This window comes from Vanellus vanellus (genome assembly GCF_965231255.1).
Source record: "Vanellus vanellus genome assembly, contig: HAP1_SCAFFOLD_78, whole genome shotgun sequence".
Classification (NCBI taxonomy): domain Eukaryota; kingdom Metazoa; phylum Chordata; class Aves; order Charadriiformes; family Charadriidae; genus Vanellus; species Vanellus vanellus.
In genome coordinates, this window is record NW_028127588.1 from 637,824 (window position 1) to 656,238 (window position 18,415).

At 54.6% G+C, this 18,415-nt stretch overlaps 1 protein-coding gene across 1 annotated transcript in view; it reads left to right on the forward strand.

The window, feature by feature from the left end:
• LOC309685181 (electroneutral sodium bicarbonate exchanger 1-like) overlaps positions 1-9,876 on the forward strand; it is a gene marked incomplete at both ends in the record, with an annotated part of 63,402 nt that extends 53,526 nt beyond the window's left edge. Inside the window, 15 exons of the mRNA XM_082500992.1 lie at positions 286-432; positions 597-688; positions 1,177-1,351; positions 1,486-1,619; positions 2,509-2,754; positions 2,857-2,962; positions 3,854-4,015; positions 4,721-4,834; positions 5,188-5,349; positions 5,946-6,197; positions 7,017-7,085; positions 8,357-8,530; positions 8,632-8,766; positions 9,182-9,238; positions 9,799-9,876. Of these exons, the coding sequence (XP_082357118.1) occupies positions 286-432; positions 597-688; positions 1,177-1,351; positions 1,486-1,619; positions 2,509-2,754; positions 2,857-2,962; positions 3,854-4,015; positions 4,721-4,834; positions 5,188-5,349; positions 5,946-6,197; positions 7,017-7,085; positions 8,357-8,530; positions 8,632-8,766; positions 9,182-9,238; positions 9,799-9,876 (2,103 nt within the window). The remainder of the gene's footprint in view (positions 1-285; positions 433-596; positions 689-1,176; positions 1,352-1,485; positions 1,620-2,508; positions 2,755-2,856; positions 2,963-3,853; positions 4,016-4,720; positions 4,835-5,187; positions 5,350-5,945; positions 6,198-7,016; positions 7,086-8,356; positions 8,531-8,631; positions 8,767-9,181; positions 9,239-9,798) is intronic.
• Positions 9,877-18,415: the final 8,539 nt, after the last annotated feature.

Below are 18,415 nucleotides of genomic sequence, written 5' to 3' on the forward strand. Positions count from 1 at the left end.
TTCTCCCCAGGGTCCCCAGCACGCTGTCCCCAGTGGTGGCATTGCCAGGGCCAGTGAAACTTCTCCTCTTGAAGCAGAAGGCTGTGGTGTGCCATGGGGGACGGGAGCCTGGTGGAGATGGTTACAAATACTGTGATGCACAGATTTTTGCTTTGGGGGGAATATTTCCTGCCACTTCCAACAGGCGATTTGGGGGAAATGACCTTGCATTTAGCCAAGAGCTTATTGCACTGGTTAGGACATCCGAGATGGGTCATGCTCTCACCAGGTTGTCTCCTACGGCAGGTTTTCCACGATGTTGCCTATAAAGCCAAGAACCGGGCTGACCTGGTGGCTGGCATCGATGAGTTTCTGGATCAGGTCATGGTTTTGCCGCCAGGAGAGTGGGATCCCTCCATACGAATTGAGCCCCCGAAAAACGTCCCTTCGCAGGTGGGTGCTGCGGCAGAAGGAGGCACAATGGGGACGGGCAGGAGGGCAGCACGGCTGGGGGTGCTGCTCAGGGGCCCAAATTCACAGGTCATGTACCCAGCCCAAAAAGCAAAACAAGCCAGTGGCTGCAAAGACATATCTTTATCTTATTTCCATTTTAACAGGAAAAAAGGAAGGTGCCAGAAGGTCTTGATAACAGCGCTTCTCACAGCAAGCCGGAGAAACACAGCGGTCCTGAACTGGAGCGGACAGGAAGGTGTGAACTGAAATAGTTTGGTGGGGTGTTTTTCTGTTTGCCCCTAAAATCTGAGTGCGCACCTCCCTTCTAGCAGAGTTTTGGGGTTAACTGGGTCAGTGAAGGGGCTCCAGGTTCCCAGCTTGGTCCCCTGGGCTGGGCGGGTGGGAGATTTGGGCAGCTGGGCTGAGCCGCAGCATGGTTGCACACAGGTTTTCTTGCTTTGGGGTGGAAGCAGATGTGTAAGTACCTCCAGGTAGAGCTCTGCTGCTTCTCAAAGTGAGGGACTGTTGCAATAAGAGGGGACGGGCTCTCAGGTTTGGTCTCCTTTTCTTTTTGTTGGAGGGTTTTTTCATATGCCTCAGTTTCTACTGGGGCTAAAATGGGAGAAGGAGACTTCTTTTTAGCAATGGAAGTTACTCTGTGCTTGCGATTGTCCTTCCTCAGCCAAGAAAACTTAACGCTGTCTTCCACGAAAATGGTTTGGTTTTTTTTTTTCCTTCCTCCAGGCTCTTTGGAGGTTTGATCCGGGATGTGAAGCGAAAAGCCCCCTGGTTCTGGAGTGACTTTCGGGATGGTCTGAGCCTGCAGTGTCTGGCGTCCTTTCTCTTCCTCTACTGTGCCTGCATGTCCCCCATCATCACCTTCGGGGGACTGCTGGGGGAGGCGACCAACGGCCACATAGTGAGCACCTCTCTCTGTTGGGTGGCACAGGGGAGGACAACACTCATGCAAAAGTCCTTGCTGCAGTGAATTTGCACTTGTTTTTTTCCCTCTAATGACTTAATTACTCGCTGCTGCCTCTCTTCCCCGGACAGAGTGCCATGGAGTCGCTGCTGGGCGCATCCATGACCGGCGTGGTGTATTCCCTCTTTGCTGGCCAACCTCTCACCATCCTCGGCAGCACCGGCCCCGTCCTCGTGTTCGAGAAGATCCTCTACAAGTTCTGCAAGTAAGGCTGGCTGCTGCGGCCAGGTGCTGCGAGCGCCTTTGGAAGAAGTCAGGGATGGAGAAAGGATGTTTTTCTTAGTGGTAGTTGGTAGATTTAAGTTGTCTTCTGTGTCACAGAAGATCATGCGCTGCTGCTTTAGTATGTGACGGTGCAGGAGCCCTCGGTCTCTGAAGGATGGATGGGTGGTTCGGAGCTTTTAGGGTTAAAGTGAAAGAGCAGGAGGAGAAACCACAAGGATGTGGATGCCCGAGATGGGCTGCACAGGGAAGATGAGACAAATGACTCTGGTTTGGGAATGAGGGAAGATTTGCTTTCCTCTCAGTACAAACTCGGGCACTTTTTTGCATGATTTTTGCTGGAAGTGGATATATATTTTACCCACATATCCAAAGAGTTTTCTGGTCCAATGTTTTGATGATTTTTGAGAAAGCAGGAGCTTTTCAGGCAAAATGGATATTTTCCATGACAGTCTTTTTGTTGTGGCAACTGTGATGGGAGATTAACCCCCTTATTGCAATTAAATTTATTATGAAGCCCCAACTTGCTGGCAGCAGGTGACTGGGGGCAAACCCAGCAGGTTTTGCTGTTAGGGCATCGGGGTGATGTGGGAGAACACCACCTTCCACAACAGGGACCTGACCTCAATTAGCCTCCGAGGCATTAACACAAGGTAATTGTTAAATAAGGATAATTAAATAATTAGCCTCTCCTCCTGCGGGCCCACACCCTGCGCCGCAGCCCCGAGGCTGTCTGTGGTAGGACCGGAAACTGCATTTACCATCCGCAGCCTTGACGCGCTCCTGAATTGCTGCCGACTTTCCCGGAAGGAAGGCACGGCTTGGAGTCTCTTGCTGCCCTCTCCACCCTGCGTTTTCTTTTGCTTTCCCAGGGACTACGCACTCTCCTATCTCTCTCTCCGGGCATGCATTGGTCTGTGGACCGCCTTCTTCTGCATAGTGCTGGTGGCCACCGATGCTAGCTCTTTGGTGTGCTACATCACCCGCTTCACCGAAGAAGCCTTCGCCTCCCTCATCTGCATCATCTTCATCTATGAGGCTCTGGAGAAGCTGAGTCACTTGCGAGTGACCTACCCTGTGCACACGCACAGCAAGCTGGACTTCCTCACCATCTCCTAGTGGGTTTCTTCCTCCTAAAACACCGCTGCCCCTTGGCAGGAGCTCAGGGCTGCACCTCCATCGCCTTCCCCTCACCCCTGTCTTGGCTTCTCTCCTCCCAGCTGTAAGTGTGAGGCACCGACCCATCCCAGCAACGGAACCCTGCAGTTCTGGGAGAGCAACAAGATCAATGTGTCTGGCATCACCTGGGAGAACCTCACGGTGACTGTAAGTGCCCCGAGTCACTGCTTCCTCGTGCCGCGACCGCGGGGTCCAGGGGCACTGGCCTGGTGCAAAGCTCAGAGCCCTTCAGGTGATGGTGGGCTTCAACTTGTGCCAGTGCTGCTCTGAAAAGTCATTACTTCAGTGTGTTTAACCTCCTTGGGCCTGGGAAGGAGAGTCCACCTCTCCACCTCATCCCCGACATGGTGGGCAATAACTGTCATCCTCAGGACAGCGGTTCTGTCTGGGAGCAAGGTTCAGTGGGTGCTTTGGTTATTGGAGAAGTTGGAGGACTTCAGTTCATGCTTGAAGGCCATAATTAGCTTCCTTAATTGGTTCCTAGTAACTCCAGGCCTTGCTTTCTTACTCAGCGCTGTCTGAAGGTACGTGCATAAACTTGCATGTCTGAGCAGACCCTTGGGCTGTTGTTGCTGGAAGCAGAGCTCAGGCACAGGGTGGGACGCTCTTATGGACATCTTCACCCCCCTTGGCTGTGTCCTGTGAGCCCGCCCCTGGGAAGGGACAATTTGTCTCTTCTCCTTTCCTGTCACTGTTGTCTTAGCCCTCCTTCCCCGTTCCCTCTTTCACTCTCCCCAAGAGTTCCCAGTGTTTCCTTCCCCTCTGGTGTCTTCTTCAGCCACGGTTACCTGCTGTTCAAGCAGAGGATGTGCCATAGGTCTGTGGTACAGTGTCCCATCACATCTCCTCTCTCCGCTGTCTGTGTAGTTCCATGTGTCACTTATTCAGCTGCTGTTGATCGTTAAATATAAATCTCCGCTAGCTGCAGCAGTCCCGAGGTCACAGATCTTGGAGCAAGATCCTCCAAACCCCCTAGTTATCCGAGGTTTCCTTGCCGCATGTGCACTACCTTTGTGTCCTGATGCTCTGTTTCCCCAGGAATGTCGGTATTTGCATGGAGAGTTTCGTGGACCTGCCTGTGGACACGATGGCCCCTACACGCCCGATGTCCTCTTCTGGTGCTGCATCCTCTTCTTCTCCACCTTTGTCCTGTCGGGCTTATTGAAGAAGTTTAAAACCAGCCGCTACTTCCCGACCAGAGTAGGTAGAAGACGGTGGCCAGCAGCAGCCTCCACACTCATTTCCCAAAATGGCTTTCCCGGAGCACTAAGCAGTGTTTGCCACCGCTTGGTCAAACTGGGAAATATTGGACCTTGAAGGCCAAACTTGGATGTCCCTCACTCATTTCCAGGAGTGCAAAACGATCGTAGCGTTTCCCACCTGCCCCGCGACCTGCCCCGGAGCGTTTTTTTGCCCAGGCAGTGGGAAATCGGGTCTTCCAAAGCTGGTTGTTTGTTGTTTTTTTGTTTGTGTTTTTTTTTCACCTTGTGTGCCCAAGGGGAAAGTTGATTCAAATGAGGAGCTGCCATAGAAAAAGACACAAAAGACACTGTTTCTTCCTTTTGAGGAGCAAATGATGCCTCAGTGCCTTATTCCCATTGTAGCTGTGAGTGCAGCTGTAGAGGCAGACGTCTGTTTCCTTATTTTTTAATATTTATTGGCTTTTTTTTTAAGGTTTGAATTTAAACCACCCTTTTCCACCTAATTAAACTTATTTTATTGCCTGACACCAGATCTCGCAGGTACAAACACAGCAACAGCATCTAACCGAGGGATTTGGCTGCATCTTCTCAGAGTGGTGGGAATGTGTTTACCAGCCTTAATGCTGTTGATGTCTTTAACTTTTCCATCTCACGGTATGGCCCCGTTTGTGCTGTCCCTTTCAGCTCTGCTTTCTTGCCCCAGGTACGGTCTGCAGTAAGTGACTTTGGTGTCTTCCTCACCATTGTCGTCATGGTGCTCGTTGACTTCCTGGTTGGGATCCCATCGCCGAAGCTCCACGTCCCCCACATGTTCAAGGTAATGTGGTGTTTTGGTGTGGAGCTGCTTTCAGCCCTTGGGGATGCCACAAGGTGATGCTGGGACAGGACAGGGCTGAGTCTGGAGATGCTGGTGGTGTTACCATCTCCTCTTCCACCTCCGAGTGCATTGTTTCCTTCTGGAAAGAGGAAGCCAGCCCCAAAACTTGATACCTACAGAAGTATGTATAGGTGCTTGCGACAAGGACGCTGGCACTGCTGAACCCCGTAGGAGAGGGTGACATGAAGGCAGGGCCAGGAGATGAGGCGGCACAGCGATGGAGAGGAAAATCAAAGCCAGTGAAGTGGCTGGGCTGGGAGTTGATCCTGATGTGTGTTTTGGCTTTGTTGCAGCCTACCAGAGACGACCGCGGGTGGTTGGTCAACCCCATAGGGCCCAACCCTTGGTGGACGGTGTTGGCCGCGCCCATCCCAGCTCTGCTCTGCACCATCTTGATATTCATGGACCAGCAGATCACGGCTGTCATTGTCAACAGGAAGGAGCACAAGCTGAAGGTAAGGGGCTGCAAGAGCTGACCCCATCCCCACCCCACTCTGGGCTGCAGGTGTGGGGAGAAGCTCCTATGCCAAGTGCTTTGTGAAGGCGTTGGTTTGGGACAATGTCAGGCTGTGTGGCAGGATGCTCTGCTGGATTAGTGATGTCACAGGGAGCAAACGAGGGCAGTTCAGATGAGCAATCTTTTGGAGGAGCAAATTAATTTTCGAGCACTATAGAAGCGTGTTTTTGTTTCAAAACGCCAGCAGGAGCTGGGGGAACGAACTGTTTTGACGCACTGCCAGGGATAACTCGGGGTCACATCTTGCTTACAAGCAGTAGAAATTTCTTTATGAATGAAAATAGTCTGTTTGTTTGTGTGTTTGTTTGAGAAGTAGCTATTGCACAAACCTCCCAAATCCACTTGGTCTGAACTCCTGCCAGATTTTCATGCAAGGTGCTTGCGCAAAGACCGGATCCATCCTTATTTTTGCCAATTCTTCTCTTAAATTTTCAAGAGGGTGACTTGCGCCCAAGTAGGGTTTGAGTCTGAGTCGCGACGTTGTCCTCGCTCTTGTGCTGTGGGATGCTCTGTTCCTTGTTTTGCTGCCCACAGAAAGGATGCGGGTACCACCTGGACCTTTTCATGGTGGCCGTGATGCTCGGGGTGTGCTCCGTGATGGGGCTGCCCTGGTTTGTGGCTGCGACTGTCCTGTCCATCACCCACGTCAATAGCCTCAAAGTGGAGTCTGGCTGCTCAGCTCCAGGAGAACAACCCAAGTTTCTGGGGATACGAGAGCAGAGAGTCACCGGCTTGATGATCTTTGTGCTCATGGGCTGCTCTGTCTTCTTCACTTCGGTGTTAAAGGTAAGAGGAAAATGCAAAACGCCCAACAAGCGTGAGCTTTTTGCAGGTTTGACAAAAACCATCCCCTCCCTCCAGGCCTGAGTAGGTGTGGAGCAGAGGAGGAGGCGATCCCAAACCTTGAGGCTTGGCCCATGGTGGGAACCAGCCTCAGTTACCCTTTCCACCAGTTTGGTGTCCTCGAGGCAAGCGAGCAGGACAACTGCTTTAATTCCCAGGTGTCTCTCAGGCCCACCTGTGTTTATGGGTTACGACAAAGCGGATTCAGACCAGTACACTGCTGTCTTTCAAGCAGGCAGCACCTTATGGGATGCAATTGACTCCCCCAAATGCCTCCCAACAGCCTTTCCCAGTAGCTAAACACACCAAAATCATCCCCGTGGGCTTCCTTGTGTGCTCCTCCCACAAAGTCACCGCAGCTCTAGGCTAAAAGGAGGCACTTCGCTTTTGCGTGTTGCCACAAAAATGTGTAGAAATGTTCTTCTGCCGTCACAGAACGTGGCGTACAGTTTCATGGGTGAAATGACCTATTTTCCTCCAACCTTTCAGGAAAACAGGAGTATTCTAATGAAACGTAACTAAAAATTTATTAGATTATTCTAATGAAACGTAACTAAATGCTCTGCCTAAAGCAGAGCATACACTCACTCACTCGCACGCACAAAACCTCTACGGGTTGAGAGCTGAAACATCTCTAACCCTGTGGAAACTGGAAAGCTTTAGGCAATTTTAGGCAGTGCCTCTAGAAGAGAGCAGTAATACTGAAAAAGCAATTAAAAAAATAAATTATTGCATTCTTTTTTTTTTTTTTTAATTTCCCAGTTTATACCCATGCCTGTGCTTTACGGTGTCTTTCTCTACATGGGTGTGTCGTCGCTCAGAGGGATTCAGGTACGGACTCTTACAGCGTGCAGCTCCCTGCTGTGTCATCTCCAGAGAAGCAGGAAAAAAGCAGTGGTGTGGGAGAAAACCTCCCCAAAAGCAGGCAGTGAAAGTATTTTGTATAAGGAAAAGATTGGTGGGGGCACAGGAGGTACGTAGGGCGGGAGGACCAGGCAAGTTCAGCGCGCTCTGCATCACGGTTTGGGACAGGGCAGTGTTTGGTGTGGTGAAAATGGGGGAATTCAGTGCAAAGCGAAGGCGATTTCTACTGCCGGTGGGAATCCTCACTGGGGGATTCAGTGGGCTGAGAAATGGCAAATAACAAACAGAAGAATAGAATATATTAAAAATATATTTTTATAGAAGAACAGGGAGGGGGGGTGAGATGGTCTGAGGAGGACCTGGGGGTGCGGACTGATGAGAAGCTCACCGTGAGCCGGCAATGCGCGATCGCAGCCCAGAAGGCCGACCGCATCCTGGGCTGCATCAGCAGTGTGTCCGGCAGGGCGAGGGGGGATTGTGCCCTCTGCTGTGCTCTGCTCTGGGGAGACCCCCTGCAGTGCTGCCTCCAGCTCGGGGGCCGCAGCACAGGAGAGCCATGGACCTGCTGGAGCGGGGCCAGAGGAGGCCCTGAAGCTGCTGGGAGGGCTGGAGCCCCTCTGCTGGGAGGACAGTCTGGGAGAGGTGGGGGGTTCATACCGGAGAAGAGAAGGCTCCGGGGAGTCCTCAGAGCCCCTGCCAGTGCCTAAAGGGGCTCCAGGAGAGTTGGGGAGGGACTCTAGATGAGGGAGGGGAGCAATGGGACGAGGGGGGATGGTTTGACACTGACAGAGGGCAGATTGAGATATCAGGGAGAAATTTTTCCCTGTGAGGGTGGTGAGGCACCAGCGCAGGTTGCCCTGAGAATCTGTGGCTGCCCCATGCCTGGAGGTGTTCAAGGCCAGGTTGGACGGGGCTTGGAGCAACCTGGGCTGGTGGGAGGTGTCCCTGCCCAGGGCAGGGGGTGGGACTGGATGATCTTCGAGGTCCCTTCCAACCTAAACCCTTCTGTGATTCTATAATAGAAGGACGTGGAATAATTGCAATTTGGTGGGCAGCTCTCATGGACACACTGGTTTATAGATGGAGCAAAGGGAAAACGGGTGCTGCTCCTGGGAGGAACAAAATGGGATCCAGGATTTCTCACTGCACGCGAGATCCTGAAAACTCCTTCCACGTGCCAACAGGGCCGGAAACTTTCCGCAGCCCCAAGGGGTAACTTTTCCGCTTTTATTTTGCAGTTCTTCGATCGCTTGAAGCTCTTTTGGATGCCGGCAAAACACCAGCCGGATTTCATCTACCTGCGGCACGTTCCCTTGCGGAAGGTGCATTTCTTCACCGTGATCCAGCTCATCTGCCTTGTCCTGCTCTGGGCCATCAAGGTGTCCCGTGCTGCCATCATCTTTCCCATGATGGTAAGAGCCGGTGCCGCTTGGCAGCGGGACGTTTGCAGCGTCGGAGTGAGACGTAGCATCATCTCACACCTCAACCCCCTCTTCCTTCTTATTTTGTGAAGGTTTTGGCTCTCGTGTTTGTCCGGAAAGCGATGGACTTCTGCTTCTCAAAGCGGGAGCTCAGCTTTTTGGATGACCTTATGCCAGAAAGCAGGAAGAAGTTGTCCGATGCCAAAAATGAAGCCAAAGAAGAAGAGGTGATGCTTGCTGGGTGCTCGGGGGTGGATGTCTCCCTCGGGCTCTGAGATTGCCTCTTTCCGTCACAGCTTCTTTTGAAATGTTGGGGGAAGATCCGAACTCAATAGAAAGAGATCCTGACAGCCTGGATCCCGCATCATAACCTTGTTTTTAAATTAGCAGTGTGCTTAACACTTGAATAGCGGTATAATTTTTAAAGGTGCCATTTATAATCAACATTATAATTATGATGGAAAGATTTGCTCGTAAGGATGGTTTTAACCCCCCCCAAAATGTTTGGAGTGAAAGGTCTTTCCCCGGCTGCGCTAACAGAAGGTCAGAAGGAGAGGGCAGCACGTGGGTTTTGCTGGGTGTTTAGTTTATCTCCACTTCGATCATAGACAGAGAACTTTGATTTGTCCCTTTTTATGTCAGGAGTCCCAGGAGATGATGGAAGCTGCTGCTGCAAACTCCGTTCGGCTGCAGCTGGGCAAGACCAGCAGCGCGGATATCCCAAAGCCAAGCAGCGACAGGTAAAGCCCCACCAAGCAGCAGGACCCCCGGCAAGATTAGCCTGAAGGGGGTTGGCAGAATTTTCTCCACGTTTATCTTTGCTGAGCATCCCAGCGCCATGCACTCAGCTTGGCGGGAAGAGCAAATTTATGGGCAAGGCGGGCGGCAGAGCGCTGGCACAGCTGCCCAGAGAGGTGGGGGAGTCTCCCACTCGGGAGCCATTCCAAACCCGCCTGGAGGTGTCCTGTGCCACTGCTGTAGGTGCCCCTGCTCTGACAGGCGTGGGACTGGGTGAGCTCCAGAGGGCCCTTCCAGCCCTGACCAGTCTGGGATTCTGTGCAGAGCCTTTGCACAGAGCTGTAGCTCTGCGGCTCTCCGGCTCGCCTTCCAAACCTCCTCCTCCCGCCCAACCCGCTGTGCTTATGCGCAGCTTTGGTTCTCCTCCCCCCCGTTCCTCTTGCTGGTGCTGATGCACTGGGTGGCGTCAGTTCCTGCAGTCACAGATTGCTGTCTCAAATATTTATTGCAGGACTGATCCTTCAGAGATTAATATCTCGGAAGAGATATCTAAAACACCCGTGTGGAAGGCTCTCACTATGAGCATGGAAACAGTCTGAATCTGGGGAGAAAAGAGGTAAAGGATCTCGTGGGAACGGTGGCACGTGCCTACGGCTTTTTTTTTTTTTGCCGGCAATGCCGAGCAAGCGGCGAGGGCTGCGGCACACGAACCAGCTACTCTCTGCCGGCACGGTCCCATGAGCAGGACAACAGCCCCACTGATGACGCTCTCCCTCTTTTTCTCTCTCCTCCTCCCTCCCCAACTCCAGTTTTCATGTTTAGGAATCTTGACTTTGAAGGAGAGGCGTGAGAATGTGACTCGGGGATGTGCCCACGCAGACATGGGCAGAAACCGCTTTTATTTTGTTTTCCAGTTGGAGGATTCCCCTTTAAGCCACGGCGATGGTTTCAGCTGTCCTTGGTGTGCTTCAGGCATTCCCTCTCTCCAGAGCAGCAAACTGAGGTGCACATGACAGTCAGTGGGAGTTCAGTGGTGTTCCGCCTCCATGTGTTCGTGTGTGGGTTGTTGCCGTTTTGTAGCAGTAGAGGGACTGCTGCCGCTTCATCCTTCAGTGCTATTTTTTTAATATCTCACTCCTCTTCTGTTTCTCTTTTTTTTTTTTGTTCCCCCAAAATAAACTCTGAATGTTTCTGTTGTGTGTGACGCTTTCTCCACTTTCTTCTTCATCGCGACCAGGTTCTCGGGTCTGGTTTGGGGTCCTGCCTTCAGTTCGCCCTTCTGTCTCTCCCTGGCAGGAGAGGGATATGCCCTCCGTGGCGGGGCAGCGCGGAGCGCCCGAGCGGTTGGGCCGAGGCGAAGGAAAAGCATTTGCTCCCTGCGCTCCAGTTTTACACTGGAGTTTTTTTGGAATTTTTGGTTGGTTGGTTGGTTGGTTGATGATAATTATTTTTCTTGCTTCGGCTCTGCCGTCAGCCTGGAAGCTGCAAAAGGCAGAAACGGCGCCTTCTCCTCCCCCGGCTGTTAAATTAATATAAGGCAGCGCTTCAGATCAAACCCCTCCAATCCGCCGGGTGGTGGTGGGAGCGGCCAGGCGAGACCTGGGGCTCTGTGTCCCTGGGCTGCCCCTCCGCTGTCCCTCCGCTTTCCTTCCTTTTCCCTCCCTGGCTCTCTCTCTGTGGTGTTTTTTCCTCTTCCCCTCTCCTCACAAAGCCGCGTCTCTCTCGCAGGGTGGGATGAGCCCGGAGGCAAGTGGGAAGGTGCCTTTTCCTCCTCCTTTTTCCTGCCCCTTTGCAGGAAGAAGCTGTTGAGCAGAGATGGTTCTCGTGCTCTCTTCCCATCTCGGGGGGGTCGTTGGGCTGCGGCGTGGGGCTGCAGAGCCCGGGAGGAGAGGACAACCCCGAAGAAAAGGTCCCCTTGCCGCCCTCCACCAGCAGTGGTGGGATGGGTGCAGGGACCCTCCTGCCATCGGCTTATCCCGTCCCCTGTGGGAGCCTTTTTCTGCAGCAAACCGACCCAAAGCGACAACGGCACGTTGGTGCTTCTTGCTAAATGGGGAGGGGGGAGAAAAACAAATCATCTATCAGTTTGCTCTGTAAGGATGGAAGCGGCGCATCCCCAAACAGGGCCAAAATCAGGCGGCTTTTACGGGATGGGGTTTTGCAAAGTGGCTGGTGCCAGTGCCCCACGGTGACGGTCGGAGGGGGAAGAAACTGGTTGAGCCCTTAAAAAGAGGAAAAGAAAAAGGCTCGGAGGAAGGGAAAGGTGCAGCGCCGGGCTTTCCTTGCTGCTGTTCCTCCGGGATGCCCGTGCGCGTCCCCTCCACGCTGCCCTCCGGGCAGGACCGTGCTCGCTGCTCCGGCTCTGCCTCCCCGGAGGGGAAAGGTCCCAGAGCAGGAGAGTCCCCGTCTCTCCCCCCTTCCCAAAAGAAACTTTAATTTAATCGTTACGCTGGTGACCCACAGTGGCTGTGGGGCTGGGGGTGTGTGGTACCAGCCCTATTGCTGCCCTGCCCTTAAAATGGAATTACACACTTCTAATATAGGACAATTTGGGTGTTTTTTTCCATTTTGTTTTCCTCCCTGTAAAAGGAGGGAGTGGGGCTGAGCTTCACTCCCTCCTGGCCGGGACCGGGGCCAGAGCCTGGGATGGTTTTCGGCACGTGCCGGGCATCACTCCAGCAGAGACAGAAAGGAAGAAAATCACCCTGGAGGGAAAACGCGGCCGGTTTTCGGGCAGAGCGGGCTGAGTCCGGCTCCGCATCTCCCCCCTCCCCAGGGGCCACAAAACCTTGGCGGCTGCCTCCAAAAGTCCTTACTTACAAAGCAAAGCAGATTTCCCCGGCGCGGCCCTCTTCTGCATTCGAAGCTCGGGGGTTTTTGCTGCTTACGGGGTGAGATTTTTTATTTATTTATATATTTATGTATTTATTTTTAGTTAAAGGAAAGCTGAGGTCTTGGTTAACAACGTGACTCTGAGCCACCTAAAAGGCGGCTGTAACCCCCCGGGCTGACTGTGGGACCCAGTGCTGCGCCTGTCCCCCCCTTCGTGCCCCGTGATCCCACGGCCGGCTCCGTATTTTGGGAGGATTTAATATTTCCCTGTGCAGAGGAGAATTTTACGGGGAGGAGTCGGGAGGAAAAATCCCTCTCAAAGCTGCTGCTGGAGTCGCTTTAGGAATCAAAAGAGATATCCCTGCAGTGACCCGCAATGCTTTAGTTGGCAGCAAAGCCCCTTCCCAGCGAGGCGGGACGGGGGCTGCTGTGCGCTTCGGTGCCTTCAAACAGCTCCTCACGTCCCCCGGGGGCCCCTCGAAAGAAGTTTCCTAAAATGATGCGCATAATAGAGATCCTTAAGCGGGGTGGGGGGTGGTAATGTAAAAAGGTAATAAAAAAGGGTGTTTTTTTTTTTAATTATTTTAATTCCCCCTCCTCCCCCCCCCCCCCCCCAGTGCACTACATGTCAAAATACAGCAATTCTTTTTGTTGCGCAGATGCTGAAATATATTTTTTTTTTATTGTAAGAGATGACCTAGTTTGGAAAGGCTCCGTGTTGTAAATAAAACTGGGGGTGGGGGAATCCCCCAAGCAAATCTGTGTTAGTTATCACTTTGAATCTTTGTGTGGTTTTGTGTTTGGTTTTAGGTTTTTTGTTTCATTGGGTTTTTTTAATTTATTTTGGGTTCATTCTGTGGAACACAAATGACACAAATCCCTGTCGCCATCGCGTGGGTCCCGTCGGTGGAGCGTCACTGTGGACTGAGGGGTTCCCCCCGCCGGAGCCGGGACTGTCGGCCCTTTTTCTCTTGTTGCTCATTGAACGTAATGGGAAAAATAATGGAAAAAACCTCTCGTTTGTCTCACTGCGCCGCTGCCGTGTCTTTGGGAGGGCGGGGAGGAGGCGGAGGGGGCTGTGGAGCTTTTTTGGGGGCGGGCTGGAGGGGATGGGGGAGTGGGCAGCACTGATTTTTGGGGGAAAGCCCATTTGCCTGGGGCTGGGGGTGGGGAACCAGCTGATTGGGGAAAGGGCTGAAATTAGTGGGTTTGGGGTTTGAAAAATTTAATGACTTAAATATGTTTTGGGTTTTAAATTTTGTTGTTTTTTTTTTTTAATTTGGGTTATTAAATTTGGGGGGTTAAATTTTGTTGTTTACTTTAATTTGGGTTTTTAAATGTTTTTTTTTATATAATTTTGGTTGTTTCTCTGTGCAAGTAATTGCGATGAGCTCTGTGTTGCAGGAGGGAGGGGACAGCAGTGTCACACGTGTCCCCTCTGCCAGACCGTGGGGTGCTCAGGGAGCTCAGAAAGGGGAGTGGGGGGAGGGAGGGGCCGGCGCACAACAGAAATTGAGCATTTCTTCCTCCCTACATTCTTGGGGGTATATTTTTGCCCATCTGCAATACAGTTAATTAGCATTACATTAAATCCAAAGAGATTCTAGTTATCTTTCATATAGTATTTTTTTTATTCATTTCTTTCAAACCCCCCTCTGGCACAGGTCTGTGGGGTCAGGCAGGCGCATCCCCAGTGCCCTTTTACCTAAAACTTGAGGAACTGAGTGAAAAAAGAGGGCAACTGAGCCAAGCCAGGGGTCAGAGCCTGGAAATCCCAGGGGACCGGTGGCGTGCGGGATCCCTGTGGGATGCTCAGAGGCGTTGGAGACGTCAGAAACCGGCTGCTGGATTTAGGGAAGGTTTTATTATGATTTAGGGAAAGCTGCAGGATCCGCGGTGCTATGGGAGCAGTTACAGAGAAAACTGAGCCGGAGAAATCGAGGTTTGAAGGGGCGGTCGAGCCTTGGGGGCACTTACCTTCTGCAAAGACAGCCGTTCCCCTAAAAGCAAGATCCTCTTTTCCTCCTTCGAGCTGGTTGTGGCTGAACTCTTCTCCTCACCGGTGCCTTTAAGCTGGTTAGCAGGATGCTAAAAGCTGACGGGTAGGTCACCGCTACTCGCGGTTTTAGTTGGGTGGGTCATTATGAATCATTACAGCATTTTTTAAGTGGGGCTGTTGCAAAAAATACAGTTGTTGCACTATTTCCCACCTTACGCCTTCAGCGAGGGGCTGATTTGGTGGTTGGGGGTGGGGGGGTGGGGGAGGGTGGGGGGTGGGGGGGGGTGGTGGTGGTTCTCTTTTCTATTTTTTTCCACTCTTTGGACCAAAGGAGTGACCTGTGGGTTTCCTCCTTTCAGGTGAGATGGCCCCGTGGTGCCACAGCCCATCTCGCAGGGAGGAATGATTTCTCTGCCCACGGGGCCGCCCTTTCCAACACCTTTGGTTTGAGTTGAAAAAGTTAAGAAACAAAGAAGAGGAAAAATGTAAAAGAAGCCTTTGGGTACCCAAGCACCGGCTGCTGCTTTTCGCCGAGTGAAACTCAGGTGGGAGCTCATCAGCTGGACAGACACCATCATAGACTCACGGAACCGTTTGGGCTGGAAGGGACCTTGAAGATCATGGAGTTCCACCCCCTCGCCATGGGCAGGGACACCTCCCACTAGACCCAAGCCTGGTTTCATCCCCCAAGGTCAGATCTGAAACTGGGGCCGTTCCCCACCAAGTGTCAAGGACCAGCGCAGGAAGTGCAATTCCGGGGGCTCTGGTGGATTAAAGGAGCTGCTTCAGACCCTCAAGATACCCTAAAAAAAACAGAACAGGGGCAGAATCCACCCAGTGTGAAGGAGTTACAGCAAGTTCTAGGAACTTTAAGCTGTTGGCGTAAACACACCCCTGGCTTTTCCATCATTGCTCGCCCCTTGATGATTTGCTCAGGAAGGGAAAATCCTGGGAATGGACTGACCAACATACCAATGCCTTGGAATTGCTAATAAAAGAGCTGAGGTTATTCCAACAACTTGGTCCTATACATCCAACTGACCCTGTCCATGTAGAATGGGGGTTCAGTGAACGTGGTTCTCACTGCACTTTGGCAGAAGGGACCCACACATCTCCACTCCCCACACCGACAACCCTCCCCCTCCCCCAAAGCTCCAAAAAGCAGCAGTCCTTAGGGCAGACTCCTTAAGCTGACTCCACAGCTACGGCTCCCCGTCGGCTTTGGGGGAGACAAGGGGGCCCCGGGGCTCTCCGTGGGCTTTAAAGGGGTCCCAGGGCTGCCCACGGGCAGAGAGAGGGGTAGGAGAAGAAAAAAGGAGAAGAAGAGAAGAGGTGGGTCGAGGGGGGAGGGGAGAATGGTGGGGGGAATGGTTGGGGGTGTGGGAGTGAGCGTGTGAGGGGGGAGTGAGGGGAATGGGTGTTTGTGTGAGGAAGGAGTGGGGGAAATGGCTCTTAATGTGAGGGGAATGGATGTTTGTGAGGGGGGAATAGATTTTCGTGAGCGGGAGAGGTGAAGGAGCGGAGGTTTGCAGGGCTGTGAGGTGTCTGTGAGAGAGGAGGCCCCGGAGGGAGGTGAGTGGAAAGGGCTGTGTGTGGAAAGAAAAGCTTTAAGGACAGGCTGGGCTGGGGAAAGGTGGTGGGCCCTGAGGGAGGGCTTGGGGACCGGGGCTAGAAGCGTGGGTTTGGGGCAAAACTCTGGGAAAGAAACTGCAGGACAGGGCCAATCTGAGGATACAGTTTTAGCGAAGCTTCAAGCAAAGGGTGACCAAAGGTGCCTCTTGTCCTTTTGTGGGCTGGTTCTGTCTAAGTTATTCATGCGAGTGGATTTTTGCCACACGGGATGGGAACGTTCGCTTCCCGGGATAGCTGATGCCCCTGGATAAGCACTGCCCGCGAAGCACTGCGAAACCCCGTGTTCAAAAATGAGAACAAAGGCCGGGTTTTGCCTCTCGGAAGGATCTCTAAGCACCGTCTCCACGTTATTTTCAGTAACTTTCTGATTGTTTTCTTTCCCCCCATCCCCGTGATGTCCGTCGGGGGGGCTGGCGGAGCTCTGCAGGCGGATGTGTGGCACATTTTGGGGAGGGCTGAGCTGATTTCAGAGAGTCCCGGCTCATTTTGCGGAGGATTGGGCTGGTTTAGGGGGGTCCCGGCTGATTTTGGGGAGGGCTGGGCTGGTTTCGGCCTCGCAGTGCCCGGGGCGGAGAGAAGCGGTGGTGCGGGGCTGAGGGGGCCTCGTTCTCCTCGGCGCGGCCCCGCCCCTCTCGTCCGCTTTCGCCGCGGCGACGTTGGGGGGCGTGGCCCGGATCTGCCCCATGGCGCATGCGCGGTTGGGCGGACGCGAAGGAGAACGTTTCCGGTGTGCGGCGGTGGTCGGGAGCTGCGGCGTTTGGTACCGGGAGAGACGGGGGGACCGGGGCCGAGGGGGGCGGGAGCGGGGTGGGGGTGGGGCGGCGGCGGCGGCGGTCGGGAGCTGCGGCGTTTGGTACCGGGAGAGACGGGGGGACCGGGGCCGAGGGGGGCGGGAGCGGGGTGGGGGTGGGGGTGGGGCGGCGGCGGCGGCAGGAGCGGTGCGGAGGACTCCGGGGCCAGTTCGGGGGGTTGTGGGGTGGCGGGACCGGGCTGGGGGGCTCGGGGGGCGGTCTGGGCCTGTTTGGGGGGGGCAGAGCCGAGTGGGGCGTCCCCGGGGGAAACAGGGCCGATTCAGGCCCCCCCGTCCCCCGCTGCCGCCCCCTCACCCCCCGCTCGCTCCCCGCAGGTGGCGGCAGCCCCGGCCGCAGCGCAGGGTGCCCGGGGCCGGCCTGTCCGGGCGCTTGGCTCCGCTCTGGGCTCCGCTCTCAGCCCCCCCCCGGCAGGTCAGCCCGGCCGTGCCCCCTTCGCCCGCCTCCAGCCCACGGCCGAGTCCCCCCAGGTACCCCCGAGATGGGTCGGGGGGTGTCAGCGCTGGGTCCCCTGAAGCGGGGGTGGGTGGTGGGCACGGGCATTGCTGGGAGCCCGTGGGCAGCCCTGGGACCCCCTTAAAGCCCACGGAGAGCCCCGGGGCCCCCTTGTCTCCCCCAGAGCCGACGGGGAGCCGTAGGTGTGGAGTCAGCTTAAGGAGTCTGCCCTAAGGACTGCTGCTTTTTGGAGCGTTGGGGGAGGGGGAGGGTTGTCGGTGTGGGGAGTGGAGCTGTGTGGGAGGAGCCCCGTGTCTTTGGGGAGCTTTGGGGGTGTTGGGCAGATTTGGGGGAGTGGGGGAGGGGTCCCCTCCTTTGGAGCTCCCTGGTTGGTTTCTTCTAAACTGTGGGAGGCAGCGGGCGAAGGGGGAAGGCAATAGAGTGGGTTGCTGTATTTCAGTCCTTGGTTGAGAGTCAGCGACTCTGCTCCCTTGCTGCTCAGCAGACTCTTAGCTCCGTGGGGCTCTTTCTCCAGGCAGGCTACGACTACAGAAACGGCCCCACTTCCTCGGAAGAGTTGTCAGCGGTGATGTCTCCTGGGAACATACTGCCTGACGTTGGATAGACCTGGCACCACGCAGCAGCTCAGAGCTCCACAGCGTATGCTTCCACACTCAGTTCCGTTCCCTGCCTGGGAACCCGCTCTTTCTCGGTCCCTGCTGGCAGCTCCTGTGGAGGCTCCTGGCCGAGGACCAGCCCCAGTTTCCCCACTGCCCCACCAGCAGCCATGGGAGAGCGGGGGTGTCCTGAGTGTGTGAGCACCACTGGCTCTGTTGCTGCACTGGGCCAGGCCTCCAGGAAGTGGTAGAGGGAGCTCTGGGAAGAGGAGCTGCTCCTCAACAGGCTGCTGCAGTCCTCCGAGTTGGCCGGCGAGCACAGGCTGCAGGGGCTCTTGCGGTAGCCCTTGGGGGGCCCAGGATCCCGGGGGGTTCCCTGGACCAGAAGGAGCTGTCCCCACTGATAGGACCTATAGGCGGCAGAGGAGGGCAGGGGGACCTGGGGGCTTGGGGGGGGGGGGGCAGGGGGTAGAGAGAGGCATCACTGCTCAGATGGTATATGGTTGGCAGGGAGCCCAGTGGGTCCTGCGGGGCCCGGTGCTCCCTCCTCGGTTGCCCTGCAGAGGAGGAGAGAGAAGAGACCCGCTGCACCCTGTCTACTCCGTCGGGGCCCGCGGGCAGCACCCCCTCCTCAGCAGGCGGGCAGGGCTGCCCAGCGCAGGCAGGGCACGGGCTGAGGGTCTGGGGCAGGATCTGGGGGTCTCCCCCACACTCCCTGCTTCTCCTGCATCGACTTGAGCTCCCATCCTTCATCCGCTAGCTGAGAAGCTGCTGAGGGAGGGGACGGAGTGAGCAGCCGGCAGCCCTTGGCACA